The 23,794-nt window shown below is 38.9% G+C and overlaps 1 protein-coding gene across 9 annotated transcripts in view; it reads left to right on the forward strand.

Annotated features, from left to right (window-relative positions):
• Window positions 1–23,794, forward strand: part of UEVLD (UEV and lactate/malate dehyrogenase domains) — a 67,104-nt gene that overhangs the window by 17,460 nt on the left and 25,850 nt on the right. For 5 of the 9 annotated variants that reach the window (XR_011564977.1, XM_070783072.1, XM_019955036.2 and 2 more), the window contains 4 exons: window positions 7,359–7,424; window positions 12,869–13,032; window positions 19,071–19,206; window positions 19,910–20,028. Coding sequence is in view for 8 of the 9 variants with exons in the window: in XM_070783072.1 (XP_070639173.1) it covers window positions 7,359–7,424; window positions 12,869–13,032; window positions 19,071–19,206; window positions 19,910–20,028 (485 nt within the window). In the remaining variant the exon portion in view is untranslated. Of the gene's footprint in view, window positions 1–5,635; window positions 5,661–7,358; window positions 7,425–12,868; window positions 13,033–19,070; window positions 19,207–19,909; window positions 20,029–23,794 lie in introns of those variants that run through there. The other 4 variants (XM_019955040.2, XM_019955041.2, XM_019955039.2 and 1 more) reach the window with 3 other exon arrangements.

Consider the following 23,794-nt stretch of genomic DNA (forward strand, 5'->3'; position numbering starts at 1 on the left):
CTCATTTCTCTCTTTTACCCCCTGATTCTGAGCTACACTTTATGACCTGTGGTTTTTAAGGAAACTTGAAGTTAATAAAATTTGTATTGTATTAGTTTCCTATTGCTGCTGTAACAAATTAGCACACAGTTAGTGTCTTGAAACAAATTTACTATCTTAGGGTTCTGTAAATTAGAAGCCCAGCATAAGTCTCTGTAGGTTGGAAACATTGGTAGGTCTTAGTTTCTTTCTGGAGGCTCTGGGAGATTAAAAAAAGAGAAAAGGCAAAAAAGACTCTACCTTTTTTAGTTTCTAAAGGTCGCCCATATTCTTTGGCTCAGAGTCACCTTCCTCCATCTTTAAAGCTAGCAATTTGCATCTCTCTGACCATCCTTCACAAATCTCCACAGGAAGTGTTTTCGGCTTAAAAAAAATTTTTTTTTTTAATCTGTTTGGCTGTGTTGGGTCTTCATTGCTGCGCACGGCCTTCTCTCACGGCCTTCTCTACTTGCGGCAAGCAGGGGCTGCTCTCTAGTTGCGGTGCTTGGGCTTTTCTGTGTGGTGGCTTCTCTGGCTGTGGAGCACGGGCTCTGGAGTTCTCAGGCTTCAGTAGTTGTGGCGTGTGGGCTTAGCTGCCCCGGTCATGTGGGGTCTTCCCAGACCAGGGATTGAACTGGTGTCTCCTGTGTTGCAAGGCAGATTCTTACTGTCTGGACTACTGGGGAAACCCAGGTTCTCTGCTTTTAAGAACCAATTGTGGGGCTTCCCTGGTGGCTCATTGGTAAAGAATCTGCCTGCCAATGCAGGGAGCATGGGTTCATGCACCAAACTATTGAGCCTGTACTCTGGAGCCTGGGAGCCGCAACTACTCAGCCCATGTGCTGCAGCTGCTGAAGCCCACATGCCTTAGAGCCCATGCTCCGCAAGAAGAGAAACCACTGCAGTGAGAAGCCCACGCCCTGCTACTAGAGAGTAGCCCCCACTGGCCACAACTGGAGAAAATGCTGTGCAGCAATGAAGGTCCAGCGCAGTGAAAAATAAGTAAATAATGAAAAAGAAAGAACCAAATGTGATTAGCTTAGATCCACTCTAATCATACAGGATAATTTCCTCAGGGAAATTGTCAGGGTCCTTAACTTAATTGCATCTAAAAAAGTTTCTGTGCCAAGCAAGGTAATATATATATGTGTGTTCCAAGGATTAGAGTTTTGGACGTCTTCAGAGGCCATAATTTTGCTTATCACATATATGGTTGCTAATAAATTAATAACGTTTTAGTTATCTTTTTAGTTTAATATAGAGTCTGGTTACCTGAGAAAGATTTTACTTCTTCATCTTTCAAAATTTCTGACCCCAGTCCACACTTGGAAATCCATTTTCTATCATAATCCCATGTATACATAACTAAAATATTATGTACACTCTGGCATTTTCTATTCCATCCCATTCGAAAACAAATGGTGATTAAGACTGACTAAATTGATTTCAGGACTTATGAATTAGTCAAAGCACAGAGTTTTGAAAACTTTATATGAGTATGTTTTGTATTTGAATTAGCTTGAGTTAAGAAAATATATTGAATTCAGCTTCTTGTATTGGGAAATTTGGGGTGTTAATTGAAGTATTTCTTAGGAATAGCTAATTTTTGTTTTGTTTTTAATTAATTTATTTTTAATTGAAGGCAAATTGCTTTACGGTATGGTGTTGGTTTCTTTTTTTTTTTTTTTAATTCTTATTTATTTATTTAATGAATATATTTGGTTCTACCAGGTCTTAGTTGTGGCGTGTGGGACCTTAATTCCCTAAGCAGGGATTGAACCCAGGCACCCCACCCCGTATTGGGAACATGGAGTCTTAAGCCAATGGGCCACAAGTGAAGTCCCTGGTGTTGGTTTCTACCTAACATCAACATGAATCAGCCACAGGTTTACCCATGCCCCCTCCCACTTGAACATCCCTCCCCATCCCACTGCTCTAGGTTGTTGCTAGCCCCGTTTGAGTTCCCAGAGTCATACAGCAAATTCCCTTTGGCTATCTATTTTACGTATCAGTTCAGTTCAGTCGCTTAGTCACGTCCAACTCTTTGCAGCCCTATGGACTGCAGCACGCCAGGCCTCCCTGTCCATCACCAACTCCTGGAGTTTACTCATACTCATGTCCATTGAGTCAGTGATGCCATCTAACCATCTCATTCTCTGTCGTCCCCTTCTCCTCCCGCCTTCAATCTTTCCCAACATAAGGGTCTTTTCAAATGAGTCAGTTCTTCATATCAGGTGGCCAAAGTATTGGAGTCTCAGCTTCAACATCAGTCCTTCCAATGAACACCAGGACTGATCTCCTTTAGGATGAACTAGTTGGATCTCCTTGTAGTCCAAGGGACTCTCAAGAGTCTCCTCCAACACCACAGTTCAAAAGCATCAATTCTTTGGTGCTCAGCTTTCTTTATAACTCTCACATCCATACTTGACTACTGGAAAAACCATAGCCTTGACCAGACAGACCTTTGTTTGCAAAGTAATGTCTTTGCTTTTTAATATGCTATCTAGGTTGGTCATAGCTCTCCTTCCAAGGACTAATTTAATTTCATGGTGGTGGTCACCATCTGCAGTGATTTTGGAGCCCCCCAAAATAAAGTCAGCCACTGTTTCCACTGTTTCCCCATCTATTTGCCATGAAGTGATGGGACCAGATGCCATGATCTTCGTTTTCTGAATGTTGAGCTTTAAGCCAACTTTCTCACTCTCTTTCACTTTCATCAAGAGGCTCTTTAGTTCTTCTTCACTTTCTGCCATAAGGGTGGTGTCATCTGCATATCTGAGGTTATTGGTATTTCTCCCAGCACTCTTGATTCCAGCTTGTGCTTCTTCAGCCCAGCATTTCATGTAAGTTAAATAAGCAGAGTGACAATATACAGCCTTGACATAACTCCTTTTCCTATTTGGAACCAGTCTGTTGTTCCATGTCCAGTTCTAACTGTTGATTACTGGCCCGCATACAGGTTTCTCAAGAGGCAGATCAGGTGGTCTGGTATTTCCATTTCTTTTGGAATTTTCCACAGTTTATTGTGATCCACACAGTCAAAGGCTTTGGCATAGTCAATAAAGCAGAAATAGACGTTTTTCTGGAACTCTTTGATCCAGCAGATGTTGGCAATTTGATCTCAGGTTCTTCTGCCTTTTCTAAAAGCAGCTTGACCATCTGGAAGTTCACGGTTCACATATTGCTGAAGCCTGGCTTGGAGAATTTTAAGCATTACTTTACTAACATGTGAGATGAGTGCAATTGTACAGTAGTTTGAGCATTCTTTGGCATTTCCTTTCTTTGGGATTGGAATGAAAACTGACCTTTTCCAGTCCTGTGGCCACTGCTGAGTTTTCCAAATTTGCTGGCATATTGAGTGCAGCACTTTCACAGCATCATCTTTCAGGATTTGAAATAGCTCAACTGGAATTCCATCACCTCCACTAGCTTTCCATTGTTTGTCAGTACCATCTTTCTAGATTCCATATATGTGTATGAGTATACGATAATTGTTTTTCTGACTTACTTTACCTGTATCATAGACTCTAGGTTCATCTACCTCATTAGAATTGACTCAAATGTGTCCCTTTTTATGGCTGAGTAAATGCTCAAAATTCTCCAAGTCAGGCTTCAACAATATGTGAACCATGAGCTTGCAGATGTTCAAGCTGGTTTTAGAAAAGGCAGAGGAGCCAGAGATCAAATTGCCAACATCTGCTGGATCATGGAAAAAGCAAGAGAGTTCCAGAAAACATCTATTTCTGCTTTATTGACTATGCCAAAGCCTTTGACTGTGTGGATCACAATAAACTGTGGAAAATTCTGAAAGAGATGAGAGTACCAGACCATCTGACCTGCCTCTTGAGAAACCTATATGCAGGTCAGGAAGCAACAGTTAGGACTGGACATGGAACAACAGACTGGTTCCAAACAGGAAAAGGAGTACGTCAAGGCTGTATATTGTCACTGCTTATTTAAGTTATATGCAGAGTACATCATGAGAAACACTGGGCTGGAAGAAGCACAAGCTGGAATCAAGAGTGGGAGAAATACCAATAACCTCAGATATGCAGATGACACCACCCTTATGGCAGAAAGTGAAGAGGAACTGAAGAGCCTCTTGATAAAAGTGAAAGAGGAGGGTGAAAAAGTTGGCCTAAAGTTCAACCTTCAGAAAACTAAGATCATGGCATCTGGTCCCATCACTTCATGGCAAGTAGATGGGGAAACAGTGGAAACAGTGTCAGACTTTATTTGTTTGGGTTCCAAAATCACGGCAGATGGTGATTGCAGCCATGAAATTAAAAGATGCTTACTGCTTGGAAGGAAAGTTATGACCAACCTAGATAGCATATTCAAAAGCAGAGACATTACTTTGCCAACAAAGGTCTGTCTAGTCAAGGCTATGGTTTTTCCTGTGGTCATGTATGGATGTGAGAGTTGGACTGTGAAGAAAGCTGAGTGCCAAAGAATTGATGCTTTTGAACTGTGGTGTTGGAGAAGACTCTTGAGAGTCCCTTGCACTGCAAGGAGATCCAACCAGTCCATTCTGAAGGAGATCAGCCCTGGGATTTCTTTGGAAGGAATGATGCTAAAGCTGAAACTCCAGTACTTTGGCCACCTCATGCGAAGAGCTGACTCACTGGAAAAGACTCTGATGCTGGGAGGGATTGGGGGCAGGAGGAGAAGGGGACGACAGAGGATGAGATGGCTGGATGGCATCACTGACTCGATGGACGTGAGTCTGAGTGAACTCCGGGAGTTGGTGATGGATAGGGAGGCCTGGTGTGCTGCGATTCATGGGGTCGCAAAGAGTTGGACACGACTGAGCGGTTGATCTGATCTGATCTGTACCACCTTCTATGGTGGCTGTATCAATTTGCATTCCCACCAACAATGCAAGAGGGTTCCCTTTTATCCACACCCTGTCCAGCATTTATTGTTTGTAGATTTTTTCATGATGGCCAAAGAATAGCTAATTTTATGTGTGGAAAGAAATGATTAGATTTTGGCCCATCTGTTTCTTGCCTTTCTTGAATAACACCCTGGCATCTGGTACATAAATGCCTGGGATGGGGGATTTAACAGCTACCATTTGTTGAACACCAAATATGTTTCCAAATGTTTTATCTATATTATTTTACATACTCTTTTACAACCAGAACTGTGAGGTGAGTATTATCATCTTCAGTTTTCAGAGAGTTTAAATAACTTGCTTACGATTACACAGCTAGTTAGGCGTGGGCTTAGAGCCTGTGCTCGTGTTCATCTTGCCCTCTGCTTAAATAATAAATGTTCTTTTATGATGTCTTCCTTCATCTTATAGATTTAAAGCTTTGTTGTACCAGTTAATTCTTTATCTCTTTTCTCTCATCTAGAGAAATGAGCTGTGGTGCCATTAAACCCTCAAGCTATAGAATTAATATTGCCAATGTACATTTTGTTACTGAAGACAGTTTTGGTCATGTGTTATTATAATCATTTCTCTTTTGGCTTTTTGAATAATTTGCTTGGACAATGACTGTAGTTTCTGTACCACATTTCCAGATTGTTCTGTGTCCCTGAGAAACAATCTCTGTTCTACTCCTCTGTCCATTTTAGTTTTTGCCTGAGAGTGACCCCTTCACCTGCTGTTGTTTTCCACTCATATATGGTTCAAGGTAAATATGTGTACTTATGTGCACTCTTGGCCTTGAGTTTTCTGTTAGCCTAGCTTTTCCTCTTCTCCCTTTCTGATAAGTCATCAAATCTATTTAGACTTTTTTCTTACACTGCCCAAGTAGTATAGTTAGCTACTGAGGTCTTAAAAGGACCTTGTTCTAAGGCAGTTTGACAGTTAGAAACCACATGTAGTGTTTTCTGTATCCAGGTCAGAAAATAGGGCATTAGCTGTCCGTCAGTGTGTTCCAATTATTGATGGATAAGTTGAATCTTCAGGAATGTGAAGACTGAAAAAAGGTTGAGAATAATGGAGTTTGAGAAGTCAAAGATTATTAGTAATCTTTCTGAAAGGTCACTTTCAAAAATAAAACCTTTTTTTCTGATTATAAAATTTATAATCTGATATCTGAAAGTGATTGTTAACTGATGTTACTTAGACCTGACAATTATATGATAGCGTCCACACATTTTATAATCCTTTATTTATAATGGGTTTTCACATGGCCTCATTTGATCCTTGTGACAACTTTGAGATGCAGTCTTTATTTTACAGATGATGAAACTGAGGGTCAAAGAGACTAACCAAAAGTCATATGCCTCTGTTGCTGGAAGTAATCAATAAACAGTCTGTAATAGGAATAGAAAAGAGTTTTATTTTTATTTATTTATGCCTGTGCTGGGTCTTCATCGCTTTGTGTGGGCTCTCTCTAGTTGCGGCGCGTGGGGGCTGTTCTTCATGGCGCGCGGGCGTCTCACTGTGGCGGCTCCTCTTGTTGCAGAGCGCAGGCAGGCCTCAGTAGTGGCAGCACTCAGGCTTGGCAGTTGTGGCTCGAGGGTTCTAGCGTACACGCTCCGTAGTTGTGGTGCACAAGCTTAGTTGCAGTGCGTCACGTGGTATCTTCTGGACCAGGGATCGAACCCGTGTTCTCTGCATTGGCAGGTGGATTCTTAGCTACTGAGCCACCAGGGAAGTTCAGAAAGGAGTTTTATTCAAGCCAAGCGAGGATCATAGCTTAGGAGACAGCCTCGCATAAAGTTTTGAAGGGCTAGTCTGAAGAAGCATGGTTTTTAGCACAGTTTTATATGTCAGAACAAAGAACATCAAATGTGACAGGGGTTCATTGCTTCAGGGTTTCAAAAAAAACATTCGTGAGCATACACACAGTGAGTCAACATGGTCTTGACACCTGTGAAGGGATTGATCACTGAAGGAGTACTAGCATTGATGTTTTAGGGAAGAGAGGCATTTGTCTCTGTCTTCAAAACAAACATTCTTTGCTTCTGGACAATGTATCCTTTTCTTTCACTGTTAAAACAAATTTAACACGATGTATGTTTAAGGGGCCACAAAACTGGCTATTCTAGTTAGCATAAAGCTTAAGTTAAATAATGTATGAGCCAGGATGACTTCCCCATATCTCAAAATGTAAAAGTTTCTTCCATCACCTCTAAGTAGGAAAGCAGGCCAAGAACTTGGGATTTAATATCAAAGTCCTGTGTTCTTTCACCTACTTGCTCTGCTTTCTAAGAGAACATCATTTAGTACTTTGCCTTTGTCAATGTATTTACTGATTCGTAGATTATGGTATTTACAAATTTTGTGTTTCTGTATGTGTGTATGTACATGCATGCACATTAATAATACAGTTCTTCCTACTTCTGATTGCACTTTTTGGGACTTTTTTTTTTTCTTCTAGTTTTCAAAGATAGTTCCCAGAAAGACCTACTGAATTTCACTGGTACTATTCCTGTGATATATCAGGGTAAGTATGGAAGTTGAGAAAATGTGGGAATTTTCTAAAAGAGCAATTTAATTAGAACTTGTATTCATTTAGTTCCAAAACATTCTCAAAGTACTTTTTAAAGAACATTTTAAAAAGCTGGTTGATTTTTAATTAAGTAATTATTTATTTTTAATTAATTTTTTTGGCACACCATGTGGCTTGTGGGATCTTTATTCCCCTAACCAGGAATCAAATCCTGGCCCCCAGCAATGGAAGCCTGGAGTTCTAACCACTGGACTGGCAGGGAATTCCCTCACTTAAAATGTAAATGATCTGTACTGAACCTTACTGGATATAGCAGAATGCTGTCCCAGAGAAGGAAGGCCTAGGTGTTAATATCAACAAATTCAGTTCAGTTCAACAGATATTTACTTATTGAATGTCAGCTGTCTGCCCACTACCCTGTTAGGTTTTGAGGTACACAAGTGATCTGGACAGACATAAGCCTGTGCTTGTGAAGAGTTTACTCTGCTTTCCATAGCAAACTGCAGGGGTTCCACCTTTTTTTTCCCCATTGTATGTTTTGTTCCCCTTCCTTTGCCTCTGTATGATGTAGCATTATCCCTATTCTATAGGTGAAATTGAATCCTGGTCACGTTGTTTATCTGAGCCCACATAGCTGGTTATCAGACTGGAACTTAGAACTCCAATAGGAAATTTTTAAAACACAGAGCCCATTAAAACTCAAAAAAAGCAACACATTTTCAGATGACCTGACAGGTTAAAATAGTTAAGTATTGGCCTAAATAGAAAAAAAAAAATCACTAACTAATCACTAACTAAATCACTATTAATTCATAGTTCTTAGCAACCCCTGTGATTTCAAGGGTAGTTGCATATCGACAGAGGAACTTATGGATTTAAATGAATCATTGCTTGTTAAATCCTGTAGGGAGGTAACAAGAGGGCATAAAAGTTATCTTAAAATGTCACTCGCTGGCCCTCTGCATCTTCCTGGAGCTGTAGAGTCATTGATTCTGATGCTAGTAGTAATTCCAAGGTAGTAATGTAATACGTTTCCATTTTGTAGTACACCCTTTTTTTCCCTTTTGCTTTTGACTAGAATTATATCAACTCCTTGTGATGCACACTAGTTATTTCTAAGCTGATAGGAGGAGGTCAGAGTGTATTATCTTTCTCGTCTGTAAAGTGGGCCAATGGTAGAGCTTAACTCTAGAATTTTGAGGATTAAATATGCTGCTCTTAAATAAAGCTCTTGGCTTTTACAGTTCCTGGCACATAGTAAGTGCCCATTATTATTTCTTGCCTTTGTTGCTCTATTCTGGTTACTAGTTTTATTAATGTAATAATACATACTGGGCTTCCTTGGTAGCTCAGTGGTCAAGAATCCACCTGCCAGCGCAGGAGACACGGGTTTGTTGTCTCCTCAGGGAAGATCCCACATGCTGAGGACAGCTAAGCCCATGCTCTACAACTGTTGAGCCTGTGCTGTAGAGCCTGGGAACTACTGAGCCCATGTGCCACAACTATTGAAGACCAAGTGCTTTAGATCCCATGCTCTAAGAGAAGCCACCTCAATGAGAAGCCCGTGCACTGCAACCGCTCACAGCAATTAGAGAAAAGCTGTGCAGCAAGAAAGACCCAGCACAGCCAAAAATAAATAAATAAAAAATTTTAAAATAGAGGCCAAGTCTTATCAAATAAAATTTTTAAAAACACATGTTTATGCTAAAAAAATTCAAACAGTTGAGAAAAGATGAGGTTAAGCTTATATCTAACCTCCCATTACCCAGTCCTAATCTGCAGGTGAATCTTCTGTTGCTATTTCCTAATATATACCTGCAGAAATTTTTTGGACTATTTCTTATCCCTCCAGATTGTGTCAAGGTTGTGATACACTTTTTCTTCATTCACCCATTCTTTAGAGATGTGTATCATACCCATCTGAACTTTATTTACAGCTAACTCAAATTATTTTCTTATGATATAATTACTTTTAATCCAACGACTTTACCAGGAGTTCTGAATCTTCAGTAATGGATTACTGAAAGTAAATGGGCAGGCTAGGAGGCAGGGCATTTGCTGACAAAAAGGAATGAGAAAGAAGGAAGAAGGGCAGAGAGAATACCAGTAGTGAAATCTTACAAGTTCAGTTCAGTTCAGTTGCTAAGTCATGTCCGACTCTGCAACCCCATGGACTACAGCACGCCAGGCCTCCCTGTCCATCACCAACTCCCAGAGTTTACTCAAACTCATGTCCATTGAGTTGGTGATGCCATCCAACCATCTCATCCCCTGTCATCCCCTTCTCCTCCCGCCTTCAATCTTTCCCAGCATCAGGGTCTTTTCAAATGAGTCAGCTTTTCGCATCAGGTGGCCAAAGTATTGGAGGTTCAGCTTCAGCATCAGTCCTTCCAATGAATATTCAGGACTGATTTCCTTTAGGATGGACTGGTTGGATCTCCTTGCAGACCAAGGGACTCTCAAGAGTCTTCTCCAACACCATAGTTCAAAAGCATCAATTCTTCAGTGCTCAGCTTTCTTTATAGTACAACTCTCACATCCATACATGACTACTGGAAAAACCGTAACTTTGACTAGACGGACCTTTGTTGGCAAAGTAATGTCTCTGCTTTTTAGTATGCTGTCTAGGTTGGTCATAACTTTTCTTCCAAGGAGCAAGTGTCTTAATTTCGTGGCTGCAGTCAACCATCTGCAGTGATTTTGGAGCCCTAAATAATAAAGTCTGTCACTGTTTCCACTGTTTCCCCATCTATTTGCCATGAAGTGATAGGACCAGATGCCATGGGAATCAGGCTCACACGTGCTTTGTCATGAGTGTGATATTAAAATGCATAAATACTGCTGGGGAGGGGCATTGATGGAGGCAGCAGAACCTTGATCAACCAGGAAGATAACTTCAGTAGACATTAGTTTCCTTTTCTTTAAAGGGTAGCGATTAACATTAGAAAATGGCTCCATTGAGATTGGGACTACCACTCCAAAACAAAAAAATTGCATGGCCTAAAGAGTGGCTTGTAAATGTTTGATTGTGATCCACAATAAGAAATACTTTTATATGCATAGTTATATATGTATATAACTAACATTCCATACTACCTGCCATTGTTTTTTTCTGTTTGATTCCATTTAAAAATTTTATTGTTTGCAGTCCACTAAATTAATTTCACAAGCTATTGATTGTGACCAGCCTTTGAAAAACACTGGTCTAGAGTATATAATGTTAGAGTGAATTCTGGAGGAATGTGACGATGTGTCTCAGTACTTGTCAGTCATTTTGTGGTGCTGTGATCACATGACTTTATAATCATAAAGTTAAGTTTGGACCAACAGCTGTGTCTGTTCCCATACTGTAAGTACTTAGGTGCTGTGTATGGTGTCTGGTGTAACTAGACTTATTGTGGCGATTATTTTGCAGTATACAGAAATATTGAATCATTATGCTGTATACCTGAAACAAATGTGTTATATGTCAGTTATACCCAAATAAAAACAAAATTTTAAAATACTTCAATAAAGTTAGAAGAGGAATATGGTTCTGAGAACTGCTGATATAAAATAGTAAAAATCATACCAGGACATTACTATTATGTACTGACTTTGAGTCCTTTAGAATTACATGGGAAGCTTTTAAAAAATGTTGTCCAGACCTGGTCCCATTGAATCATAAACTTGGGGGGCAAGGACTGGGTATTGGTATATTTCAGAGTTCCTAAAGAGTTTCTAATACACAGGCAGAGCTGAGTATCATTGTGCTTAGGGGAGAAGGAAGCAAGATGAAAAAAAATAGAGGATTTCCTTAGTGAGAAAAGATTTCTTCAGTAGAGGAGACAACTTTTTATTTATACCTTGCTTATTTCCAAAATGGGTTTGAAGAAAATTTAAAAAATTGCCAAACCATCATGGTACTTACTGTCCTTCCCATGTGGCTTGGTGGTAAAGAATCCTCCTGCCAATGCAGGAATTGCGGGTTTAATCTCTGGGTTGGGAGGATCTCCTGGAAAAGGAAATGGTAACCCACTTCAGTATTCTTACCTGGGATCCCATGGACAGAAAAGCCTGGCGGACTGTAGTCCATGTGGTCGCAGAGTCAGGCATGACTTAGCAACTGAGCACAACATGGTACTTACTATGTCATGTACTATTCTAAGCATTTTATGTACCTTAGTTGATTTTATCCATAACAGTCCTATGAAGTAGGAGCTTTTATTACTCTTTTTTGTATAGGAAGGAATTGAGGCACAGAGGAATTAAGTAACTTGCCTAAAATCCTATAACTAGTAATGTGTGGAACTAGGATTTGAACCTAGGCATTCTTGCTCCTGAGCAGCCGTGTTTGAAATACACTGAAAAACATGCAGTAAGACTATGAAAGCAGGAACAAATATCGGGAGATCCAATGGAAGGGTTAAGGTAATTGATCAGATTTCTAGTTTAAGGTTAGTTTTTGCACTTGAGTTTAGCTTTGGGCTTCCTCTAAACCAAAGCAATCAGAGATTTTGGCTCTCACACCTGACATGAAGAACTGATTCACTAGAAAAGATGATGATGCTGGCAGAGACTGAAGGCAGGAGAAGAAGGGGATGACAGAGGATGAGATGGTTGGATGACTCAATGGACATGAGTTTGAGTAAGCTCCGGGAGTTGGGGATGGACAGGGAGGCCTGGCGTCCTGCAGTCCATGGGGTTGCAAATAGTCAGACACGACTGAATGACTGAACTAAACTGAAATGAGGCATGATGTACATGGTTATATAGCACGTTACATGGTACATGTACATGGAGGAGCTTTCACTTTGATTCCTATCTCGGTGCACTAAAATTTAAGAGCCACTGAACAAGGTGACTGTTAAGGTTATTTTCAGCTCTGAGTTTTGTGTATCTAACCCAGCTTGTATATTACAGTATCTTTAATTAATGAGCACCTTGAGGGCTAGTCTCAAATTCATCTTTCATTTGTTCATTCATTCATTCATTATTTATTTATATAAGAAACTTTTATTGAGCATCCAATGTGTTAGGCACTGTAGTAGGGAACATGGAAATGAATAATATATAGTCGCCTCTAGACATTTATAGTGTTAAAGGGGAAATAGACTTGTAGACAAATAACTTGGGTGGAGCACAGAATGTTACATAGAGAAAAAGTTGTATCCCATACTCCTAGTATAATAGGTCCTATAAATATTTACTGGATTGAATTGAATAAGCTGGCCATTGTCTTGATTAATTTTCCTCAAATGTTATGCTGGTCCTTTAATGGAAACATATTTCCGACGTGAATGTGGATGAATATTGGGAAATAGGCCTCAGTTTACATAAAGCCTTTACCTATATATTTGACTAGACTTGTGTCTTAAAATGCCACGTAGCTATACCGTAAATGTAACATGTGTGCTTTTCATTATTGTTTGAAGATGTGTTTGTTTTGTCTCAAATAGGTAATACATATAACATACCTATTCGTTTGTGGATTTTGGATTCTCACCCTTTTGCTCCCCCCATTTGCTTCTTAAAACCAACTGCAAATATGGGAATCTTAGTTGGAAAGCATGTGGATGCTCAAGGCAGAATATACTTGCCCTATCTCCAAAACTGGAGCCATGTAAGATCAATTTGGATTTTCTTTTGAAAATTTTTATTTTTCTGAATGTTTATCTTTGATACTGATGGTACAAATAAGTTACTGAATTTTCTTTCAGTGATATTCTTCTTTTGGTCTTGAAAAATAATTTGAAATTGAACTCCCTGGGGGTCACCCAAGTCCCAGCACCCTGGTGACAGCAGCCTGCTTGAATCTGCTCTCTCCAAGTCTGGGAGCCAACCATTGTTTACTCCCTGTCTTTTTACAGTAGTTTGCTGTTTGATAAAGCAAATGAAGAACTATTAGCAAAATATTGAGGCATTATTTCCTAGTTCCTCCCTTGTAAAGATTCTTGTGTAATAGGTATATTTATTTGTAGCTTTGCCTGTTTTTAACCTTTATGTAAATTTAATCATATTGTGTATAATCTTCTATTACATGCCTTGTTTTAACTGAGTGTTAAGTTTTAAAAATTCACCCCGATGATTCATGAAACTAGTTTATATCTTTTATAAGCTCTCACAAGGACTTCCCTGGAGTCCAGTGGGTAAGACTCCAAGCTTCCACTGCAGGGAGCACAGTTTCAGGGCACTAATCCTGCGTGCCATGGGACACAGCCAAATAAATAGATAAATCAAAGTAAAAAAATAAAAAAATATGGCCTAGGTTTAAAACACAAAACAAAAAGAAACCCTCAGATTACACATTCTACATATTTCATCTATCATTATATTGAGCGTTTTTCCATATTAGACAGTATTTTCAAAACACATGGTTTTTAAATGGTTGCCTGATGATCCAGCATTAGGATATTGCATGATATATTTGTAGATTGCTTTGTTAGAAATTTAATGATGAGCATCCTTAAATATAAATATTTGTAAATATAAAATGTTTGTATATCTTATAAATCTTTAATAATTTGCTAATGATAAATCTCTAGGAATGGAATTATTGGATCAAAGTTTTAAAATGTTTTGAAGGCTATTCTTATATTTTCCTAAATTGGCTTCCAAGAAGTAGACACAATCTGTGATTCTGCCACTTATAGAAATCAGCGAAGGAGGGTATCTGGTTTATAGCACCCTTGCTCTAAAGGGTGCTGTAAAAGAAGGCATTATCTTTAAAACAAAACAAGCTTTGGCTTATCCCTGTGGTTCATTTATTATTATGGATACAGATTATGCTCTCAGTTTTGTAAGTAAAACTTTTATGAAAAGAATTTATAATATATTTGTATATACTGAGAAAGTTGTAGGACAGGGATATCAGAGAGGAGTGAGGTTGAAGTATAGGGTGGTGTTAGAATTATCATGTCTTATTTTGTGTATGCACTGTAAAAGGGTGTGCAACTGTGGATGCATTTCACTTTGTTTTACGGTTTTCTGTATTTTTCATATAAAGAAAACTTCTAAAAAGAAGGAAAAAAAAGAGTAAGAAAAGGAAAGGATTCACACCAAATTGTCAGTAGTGGAGTTTAGATGGGGAGTTTACTTGATGAACTTGTAGATTATTTGTGTTGCTTGGTGATTTAAATAATAAAATTACCAGTTAAATGTGATGAATTCAGTTCAGTTCAGTCGCTCAGTTGTGTCTGCCCCTTTGCAACCCCATGGACTGCAGCATGCCAGGCATCCCTGTCTATCACCAACTCCTGGAGCTTGCTCACACTCATGTCCCTTGAGTCGGTGATGCCATCCAAACCGTCTTATCCTCTATCGGCCCCTTCTCCTCCTGCCTTCAGTCTTTCCCAGCATCAGAGTCTTTTCCAATGAGTCAGTTCTTTGCATCAGGTGGCCAAAGTATTGGAGGTTCAGCTTCAACATCAGTCCTTCCAATGAATATTCAGGACTGATTTCCTTTAGGATGGACTTGGATCTCCTTGCAGTCCAAGTGACTTTCAAGAGTCTTCTCCAACACCACAGTTCAGAAGCATCAATTCTTGGCACTCAGCTTTCTTTATGGTCCAACTCTCACATCCATACATGGCTACTGGAAAAACCATAGCCTTGACTAGATGGACCTTTGTTGGCAAAGTAATGTCTCTGCTTTTTAATATGCTGTCTAGGTTGGTCATAGCTTTTCTTCCAAGCAGCAAGCGTCTTTTAATTTCTTGGCTGCAATCACCATCTGGAGTGATTTGGGAGCCCCCCAAAATAAAGTCTCTCACTGTTTCCATTGTTTCCCCATCTATTTGCCATGAAGTGATGGGACCAGATGCCATGATATTAGTTTTCTGAATGTTGAGTTTTAGGCCAGCTTTTTCTCTCTTCTCTTTTACATTCATCAAGAGGCTCTTTAGTTCTTCTTTACTTTCTGCCATAAGGGTGGTGTCATCTGTGTATCTGAGGTTATTGATATTTCTCCCGGTAATCTTGGTTCCAGATTCTGCTTCATCCAGCCTGGCATTTCTCATGATGTACTCTGCATATAAGTTAAATAAGCAGGGTGACAATATACAGCCTTGATTTGGAACCAGTCTGTTTTTCCATGTCCAGTTGTAACTTGCCTCTTGACCTGCATACAGACTTCTCTGGAGGTAGGTAAGGTGGTCTGGTATTCCCATCTCTTTAAGAATTTTTCAGTTTGTTTTGATCCACACAATCAAAGGTTTTGGCCTAGTCAATAAAGCAGAAATAGATGTTTTCCCGGAACTCTCTTGCTTTTTTGATGATCCAACGGATGTTGGCAATCTGATCCCTGGTTCCTCTGCCTTTTCTAAATCCAGCTTGAATGTCTGGAAGTTCTCGTTTTATGTACTGTTGAAGCCTGGCTTGGAGAATTTTGAACATTACTTTGCTAGTGTGTGAGATGAGTGCAGTTATGGGGTAGTTTGAGCATTCTCTGGCATTGCCTTTCTTTGGGATTGGAATGAAAACTGACCTTTTCCAGTCCTGTGGCCACTGCTGAGTTTTCCAAATTTCTGGCATATTGAGTGCAGTACTTTCACAGCATCATCTTTTAGGATTTGAAATAGCTCAACTGGAATTGCATCACCTCCACTAGCTTTGTTCGTAGTGATGCTTCCTAAGGCCCATTTGACTTTGCATTCCAGGTTGTCTGGCTGGCTCTAGGTGAGTGATCACACCATCGTGGTATTGTGGGTCATGAAGATCTTTTTTGTACAGTTCTGTGTATTCTTGCCCCCTCTTCTTAATATCTTCTGCTTCTGTTAGGTCCATACCATTTCTGTCCTTTATTGTGCCCATCTTTGCATGAAATATTCTCTTGTTATCTCTCATTTTCTTGAAGAGGTAGTCTTTCTTATGTCTAGTTTTTCCCATTCTATTTTTTTCCTTTATTTCTTTGCATTGATCATTGAGGAAGGCTTTCTTATCTCTTCTTGCTATTCTTTGGAACTCTGAATTCAGATGCTTATATCTTTCCTTTGCCTTTGGCTTCTCTTCTTGCTATTCTTTGGAACTCTGAATTCAGATGCTTGTATCTTTCCTTTGCCTTTGGCTTCTCTTCTTTTCTCAGCTATTTGTAAGGCCTCCTCAGAGAACCATTTTGCCTTTTGTGTTTCTTTTTCTTGGGGATGGTCTTGATAATTGCCTCCTGTGCAGTGTCATGAACCCCCATCCATTTCTTCAGGCACTCTGTCTATTAGATCTAATTCCTTGAATCTATTTGTCACTTCCACTGTATAATCGTAAGGGATTTGATTGAGGTCATACCTGAATGGTCTAGTGGTTTTCCCTAGGGCATGATAAAAATTTGTTAGTTGGAAGAACAAAATTGATGTCTTAACCTTAATGCTTAGTTTTTTGGTTACTTGAGAAATTGGAATCTTATCATGTATTTATTTATCATGTATGTTTCTTCATTTTTGAATTGCCTATCTCCTTCATCCATTTTTACTCTTTTAAACAAAAAACTTTTTTTTTTTTTTACATCTGTGCCCTGTTGTGTGAACTTATCTTCCCTATTTCATCTTTCTGGTTTACTTTGGCATCTCTTCTCATAGTTTGTTTAATAAATACTCAGAGGTAGTTCTAAAATCTAGTCAAAGTTGTGCTTGGTTTCAGTTCAGACAGTGTTAATTTCACTTTACTCTTCTGAACCTCTTTATTATAAGCCAAAACTAGTCTTACATTATTTAAATGGCCCTATTTAGAAGAGTTACATTTAGGGGGAATGGAGGGATAAATTAGGGGTTTGGGATGAACAGATACACACTACTATATATAAAATACATAGAGACTTCCCTGGTGGTCCAGTGGTTAAGACTCTGCGCTTCCAATGCAGGGTCAGGGAATTAAGATCCTACATGTAGTGCTGTGTGGCCAAAAAATAAAAATAGGTTAAAAAGATCTACGGGATAGCACAGAGAACTATATTCAATATCCTTTTTTTAATGTTTATTTATTTATTCATTTTTGGCTATGCTGGGTCTTTCTTAATATAGCGGTACTCTCTAGCTGCAGGGCCCGAGCTTCTCGTTGCTGCGCCTTCTCCTGGTGCGCACGCAGCACAGGCGCGAGAGCGCATGGACTTCGGTAGTTGTGTCACGTGGCTAGTACTTGCAGCTCCCGGGCTCTAGAGCACAGGCTTAATAGTGGTAACGCATGTGCTCAGTTGCTCCATGGCATGTGGGGTGTTAGCAGATCAGGGCTCGAATCTGTGTCTCCTGCATCGGCAGGCAGATTCTTTACCACTGAGCCACCAGGAAAGCCCTATATTTCAATATCTTGTAATAAGCTATAATGAAAGGCATCTGGAAGAGACTAGATAGATAGATATACTTATGTCTATAATCTATCTGTATATCTATATCTGATTCACTCTGCTGTATACCTGAAACTAACACCACATTGTAAATCAGCTATATTTCACTTCAAAAAAGTATGAGTTATGATTTAAAAAGTACTGCATTAAGTCCCACATGCAGTTTAAATTGTATAGTATTAATATGATTGTATAGTGTTTTGGAGCTAGAAGGAATCTGGAGGTCACTTAGGCTAAGGATTGCAGACATTTTCCCCAAGAGAGTCAGTGTGCAGCAGTAGGCCTACGGAATTTTGTTTGAACAGCAAAGAGGTTTTGTTTTGCTTTGTTTTGTTATGTTCTTAATATAAATTTAAGTGACTGTACATGTACTCTTTCCAATTTGCCACAGTGACCATCTCCCCAAATTTTCTTACACTTGACAACTTCACATATTATATTATCTGCTTGGTCTTTAAAAGTATTTAAGTGTTTTTATTCTAATGGCTTCTTTGTCTTTATAAAGAGTGAAACTCAGATTGAAGAATTAAGCAATTTTTAAAATGAGCAAACCACTTTAAGTATTCCTTATAATAATAATAAACATATATTTTACACTCAAAACATAATTTGCATACATTAGCTCATTTGTTTCTCATATTTATTGGAATTTATTATTCACATTATATTACTAATAATACTGAAGCTCAGAGAGGTTAAGTGCATTTCATTAAGGTTGTTTTACCAGTTCAAATAAGCAGTAATGGATTAGATAAGTATTTTATGAGCAGTAATTTTCTTATTTGATAGTGGCTGTATAGGACAGTGTTTTGTTTTTTCATTTGGGAAATATATGCTAAAGTATTTGGGGTGAAGGCGTGTTGTATCTTCAGTTTATTCTCAGTTGGTTCAGAAAATAGAGGAAAAGGCACTGAGAAAGCACATGAGATAAAATGTTAAAATTTGAGCAATCTGAGTAGAGAACATATGAAAATTCTTTGTACTATTCTTTTGCCAGCTTTTCTGTAAATCTGCAGTTATTTAAAAATAAAAAAATTTTAGAAAGGCAGATAGACAAGACTGTTCCCACATACAGGTACTCTACTACTAAACACATTTATACTGTTGTTGCAATTTTTGGAGATGTTTTAACACTTCTCCCTGTATTTTTTAATTTAAAAGAATTAAGTTTTCCAGTTAAAAGTACTATGTAATTTTTGTATGGGTTTGTATGGGTTTTCAAAAAATGAGAGCATTAATATTCTTTCGGCTACTCTGACAGTGTATAGATTAATAAGGTAGTATTCCTTAGCAAAATTTCTGCATAACTTTTCCCTTTGTGTATTCTGTAGCCTAAATCTGTCATTGTTGGATTAATTAAAGAAATGATTGCCAAATTTCAAGACGAACTTCCCCTGTGTTCTCTTTCATCATCTGACGAGGCACGGCAGGTAGACTTGCTAGCCTATATTGCAAAAATCACTGAAGGTTTGTATTTCTGTTAATAATAGCGTTATGAGTTTACAGTTTCTCACTAATATCCTTTATTCTCTGCTATTTGATTTCTGTAAATAAATACATACTTGTGTATATACATAATTGTGTTGGATCAAAAAATTCCTATATATTTATCATAAGGTTTACCATATAGTTCCAATGAATATGGCTTCTTAAAATGTAAAAGATTACTTTTATTCTGACAGATAAAATAGTTTGTTTTGTTCAAAACCACTTGATATATATTAATGATCCCAAACCTTTTTCATTATATGTGTACGTAGCTTTTTGCCTCGTTCAGTATATTGGACCAGAGAATCTGTGATTCTCATTGTTTTTCATTGAAGACAAAGGAAAATAACCATGCTTGCAACAATTTAGTAAGTTTTAAACATTTTTTTGCATTGTAGACTAGAGCAGGAAGAGTCACAATGTTTTTCAAAATTAGGAAATCTTATTTTTTTCAAGCTTAGAAAGACCTTTTCTTTTTAAAGTGGTAGCCTCTGCGTAAAGTATTTAATATGAGATTCCTGTCTTCCTTGCGTTTCATTTGTTCAAAAATATTTTTGAATGCCTGTATGGAATGCTTAGTACCATCTTTTCTGTCCAAGTTATTAAAGTTTGGGTTTTTTTTAAATGCTAAAAAGACTTTTGATATTATTTTTAAATTATGATAATCTGCTTTTCTTTTTAGGTGTCTCAGATATAAATTCAAAGAACTGGGCAAATCGTGAGAATAAAACAGTCAATAAAATTACCGTGGTTGGAGGTGGAGAACTGGGAATTGCCTGCACACTAGCAATTTCAGCCAAAGTACGTAAGCATAGTGGTTATAAATACACGTCATATTGCTACACTTTTAGGCAGTTTCTGTTTTAACACACAAGAAATAATAGCTTCATTTTGTCATGTGGGAAAACCTCATTTTGCCTTAAAATATATTTAGTAAGTTGACAAAAAAACAGCTGAAAGCTCTCATTAGTAATGTTGTTTCATAATTAGTAGTTAGACGTGGACTAGGCTTTGAAAACCTGGTTTGAACAATGGGCTCATCATCCTAATCCAAGGGAACCTCAGGTTGACACTCATCTGACTTAGTCACAAATGCTTTTGTGTTTTCTGAGTCATGCTGCTTTAATTAAACTCTATTTAATATAATACTTAATTTAGCTCTTTCCAACGTTAACATTTTCTTAAATTGCCTTTTCTTGAAAGTGTAATTACTCCACTTTCTTTTAGGATCATAGTTCCTGATTTGATATTTTACAGTGGTCTGAAATTTGTCTATTTTTTCATCAATCCTTTTTTACTGGATCTTTTCTATATAAATTATGTTTAGAAAGGCTTAAATCTCCCTCCAGGGAAGTTGAAAAGACCCTCCCCAGCCCAGTATCCCCAGTGTCGTGGTAATAGCATGTCTGTGGCATTTGAGCAATGTAGCCCAAAATAGACTGGCTCTCCCTTGATATATTTGTTTGGTAGCTGGTGTTTGAGTTTCTGTTCTATTAAAATTTGATTGATTGACATGTAAATTCGTCTCTTTCTATTTAAGATTCACTTATGTCTTGGAGGTAGGTTCTACTTAAGCAAAGAGTGAAATTGTATCCAGGGCGCTAGAAGATTTTAAAAGCTGACTATTCAGGACAATATATGCTAACTTGTAGCACATTATAGTTTCATTTCCTCCATCCTCCATTTGAATGCACTCCTCTTCTTAATTGGAATTTGAAATGTTTGCAGATCTTTTGTTACTAAATAGAGTATTTCTATAAACATTGCCTTAGAAGTTGCTTATTTTCTTGTCTGAATTTTCTTTTAGGTGTACAGAATCTCAGAAGTAGTACTGTGAATCAGAGGGCATGAATAGTTCTTATGGCACTTACTATATATTGCTAGATTGCTCTTCAGACAGGCAGAAGTAATTTATGCTGCTAATAACAATGTACACATCAACCTCATTTCGGTATCCCTAACAGTACTGAGTTTTATTGATTTTACTTGCTTTTGCTAAGTGTCGGAAAAGGCAGTGGCACCCTACTCCAGTACTCTTGCCTGGAAAATCCCATGGACGAAGGAGCCTGGTGGGCTGCAGTCCATGGGGTCTCTAAGAGTCGGACACGATTAAGCGACTTCACTTTCACGCATTGGAGAAGGAAATGGCAACCCACTCCAGTGTTCTTGCCTGGAGAATCCCAGGGATGGGGGAGCCTGGTGGGCTGCCGTCTATGGGGTCGCACAGAGTTGGACATGACTGAGGCGAGTTAGCAGCAGCGACAACAGTACTGAGTTGAGTACTGTTTTATTGATTTTATTTGCATTTGGTAAGTGTTTAAGAGTTTTATCGATTTTATTTGCATTTGGTAAGTGTAGTAAGTGGGCTTCTCTGGTAGCTCAGCTGATAAAGAATCCTCCTGCAATGCAGGAGACTCTGGTTTGATTCCTGGGTCAGGAAGATCCCCTGGAGAAGGGATAGGCTACCCTATTCTTGGGCTTACCTGGTGGCTCAGATGGTAAAGAATCCACCTGCAATGCGAGAGACCTGGGTCCGATCCCTGGATGGGGAAGATCCCTGGAGGAGGGCATGGCAACCCACTCTAGTATTCTTGCCTGGAGAATCCCCATGGACAGAGGAGCCTGGCAGGCTGCAGTCCATGGGATTGCAAAGAACTGGACATGACTGAGCGACTCAGGACAGCACAGCACAGCACAAGAAGGCCCCTTAAAGTCATATTAAATGGTTAGAAGTCTCACTGTCCGTATTTGTCTGTGAACTGTCTAGATGGAAAGTTTTTTTCTGTTTTTCCTGTTAAACATTAGTATTCTGAGGAATTCCCTGGCATGCCAGTGGTTAAGACTCTGCACTTCCAATGCAGAGGTACGAGTTTGATCCTTGTTTGGGGAACAAAGATCCCACATGCCCATGCGGCCCAAAAAAAGCAAAACAAAAGGAAAAAAAGTTAATATTTTGATACGAGGTACAGTATTCAAATAGTGCAACAATATTCCACTAGTGCAGTAGTAGTCATAATAATGGCAGTCGTTGTAATGATGGTCACAGCAATAACTCACCTTTACTAAATGTTTGCTAGGTACCAGGCACTCATCTAAACACTTGATTCATTTTTGCAACAACCTTATGGCTTAGGTACTGTCATTACTGTCGTTTGACAAGTGGAGAAACCAGGGCATAGGGAGGTTACCCAATTTGCCCCAAATCATACTGTTAATAAAAGGAGCCAGGGTTTGAGGCTGGCATTCTGTTTATGGATCCTGTATTCTAGATCCTTACTACCCAATGTGTGGCATTGGCATCATCTGAGATCTTATTAGAAATGCCTAATCTCAGGCCCTGTTCCAGATCTGCAGTTTAAAAGTATCCCTCATGATCAGTGTGCTTCACTGATGTATTAAATGATGACCTCTTTCTTAAAGGTTGAGAAGCTCTAAGTTAGGAGAGATGCCCAGGTCCTTTACTTTTTGGAAAAAGAACTCTCACAAAGGTAAATTGACTCTCAGGAGTTTCTGTGCCGTCATGAACAGTCAGCCCACCATGGCTCCCAGGGAGCTGTCTACTGCATGTGGAGTAGTTTCCATGAGATCTCTGGGAGAGAAAACTGCATGATAATTGGTTCTGTTTTAGCTCTATGTCTATTATCTGTTTTCTTTAGAGAAACTTGGCATTAATGTTGACTTTCATGCTAGAAATGACCAAATGGTGCTAAAATAACCAAATGCTAAATGACCAATGGTGCTAAAATAGACCAAAAAATCACTCTAGATTCTTTAGAATGGGAAGTTATGAAAACAAACTCAAAAACAACAGCAAATATATTGAGTGTACTGTGTCATCTTTATTACTCATTATCCCATCCAAAGAAACCTGCAATTTGAGACTTTCTATTTAAACCCTTTTCAGTTCAGTTCAGTTCAGTCGCTCAGTCATGTCCGACTCTTTGTGACCCCATGAATTGCAGCACACCAGGCCTCCCTGTCCATCACCAACTCCCGGAGTTCACTCAGACTCACGTCCATCGAGTCAGTAATGCCATCCAGCCATCTCATCCTCTGTCATCCCCTTCTCCTCCTGCCCCCAATCCCTCCCAGCATCAGAGTCTTTTCCAGTGAGTCAGCTCTTCGCATGAGGTGGCCAGAGTACTGGAGTTTCAGCTTCAGCACATCATTCCCTCCAAAGAAATCCCAGATGGCTGCGATCCAAAAGTTTACAAATAATAAATGCTGGAGAGGGTGTGGAGAAAAGGGAACCCTCTTACACTGTTGGTGGGAATGCAAACTAGTACAGCCACTATGGAGAACAGTGTGGAGATTCCTTAAAAAACTGGAAATAGAACTGCCTTATGATCCAGCAATCCCACTGCTGGGCATACACACTGAGGAAACCAGAAGGGAAAGAGACACGTGTACCCCAATGTACATCGCAGCACTGTTTATAATAGCCAGGACATGGAAGCAACCTAGATGTCCATCAGCAGATGAATGGATAAGAAAGCTGTGGTACATATACACAATGGAGTATTACTCAGCCATTAAAAAGAATACATTTGAATCAATTCTAATGAGG

This window comes from Bos indicus, chromosome 29 (genome assembly GCF_029378745.1).
Source record: "Bos indicus isolate NIAB-ARS_2022 breed Sahiwal x Tharparkar chromosome 29, NIAB-ARS_B.indTharparkar_mat_pri_1.0, whole genome shotgun sequence".
In the NCBI taxonomy this organism is placed as follows: Eukaryota; Metazoa; Chordata; class Mammalia; order Artiodactyla; family Bovidae; genus Bos; species Bos indicus.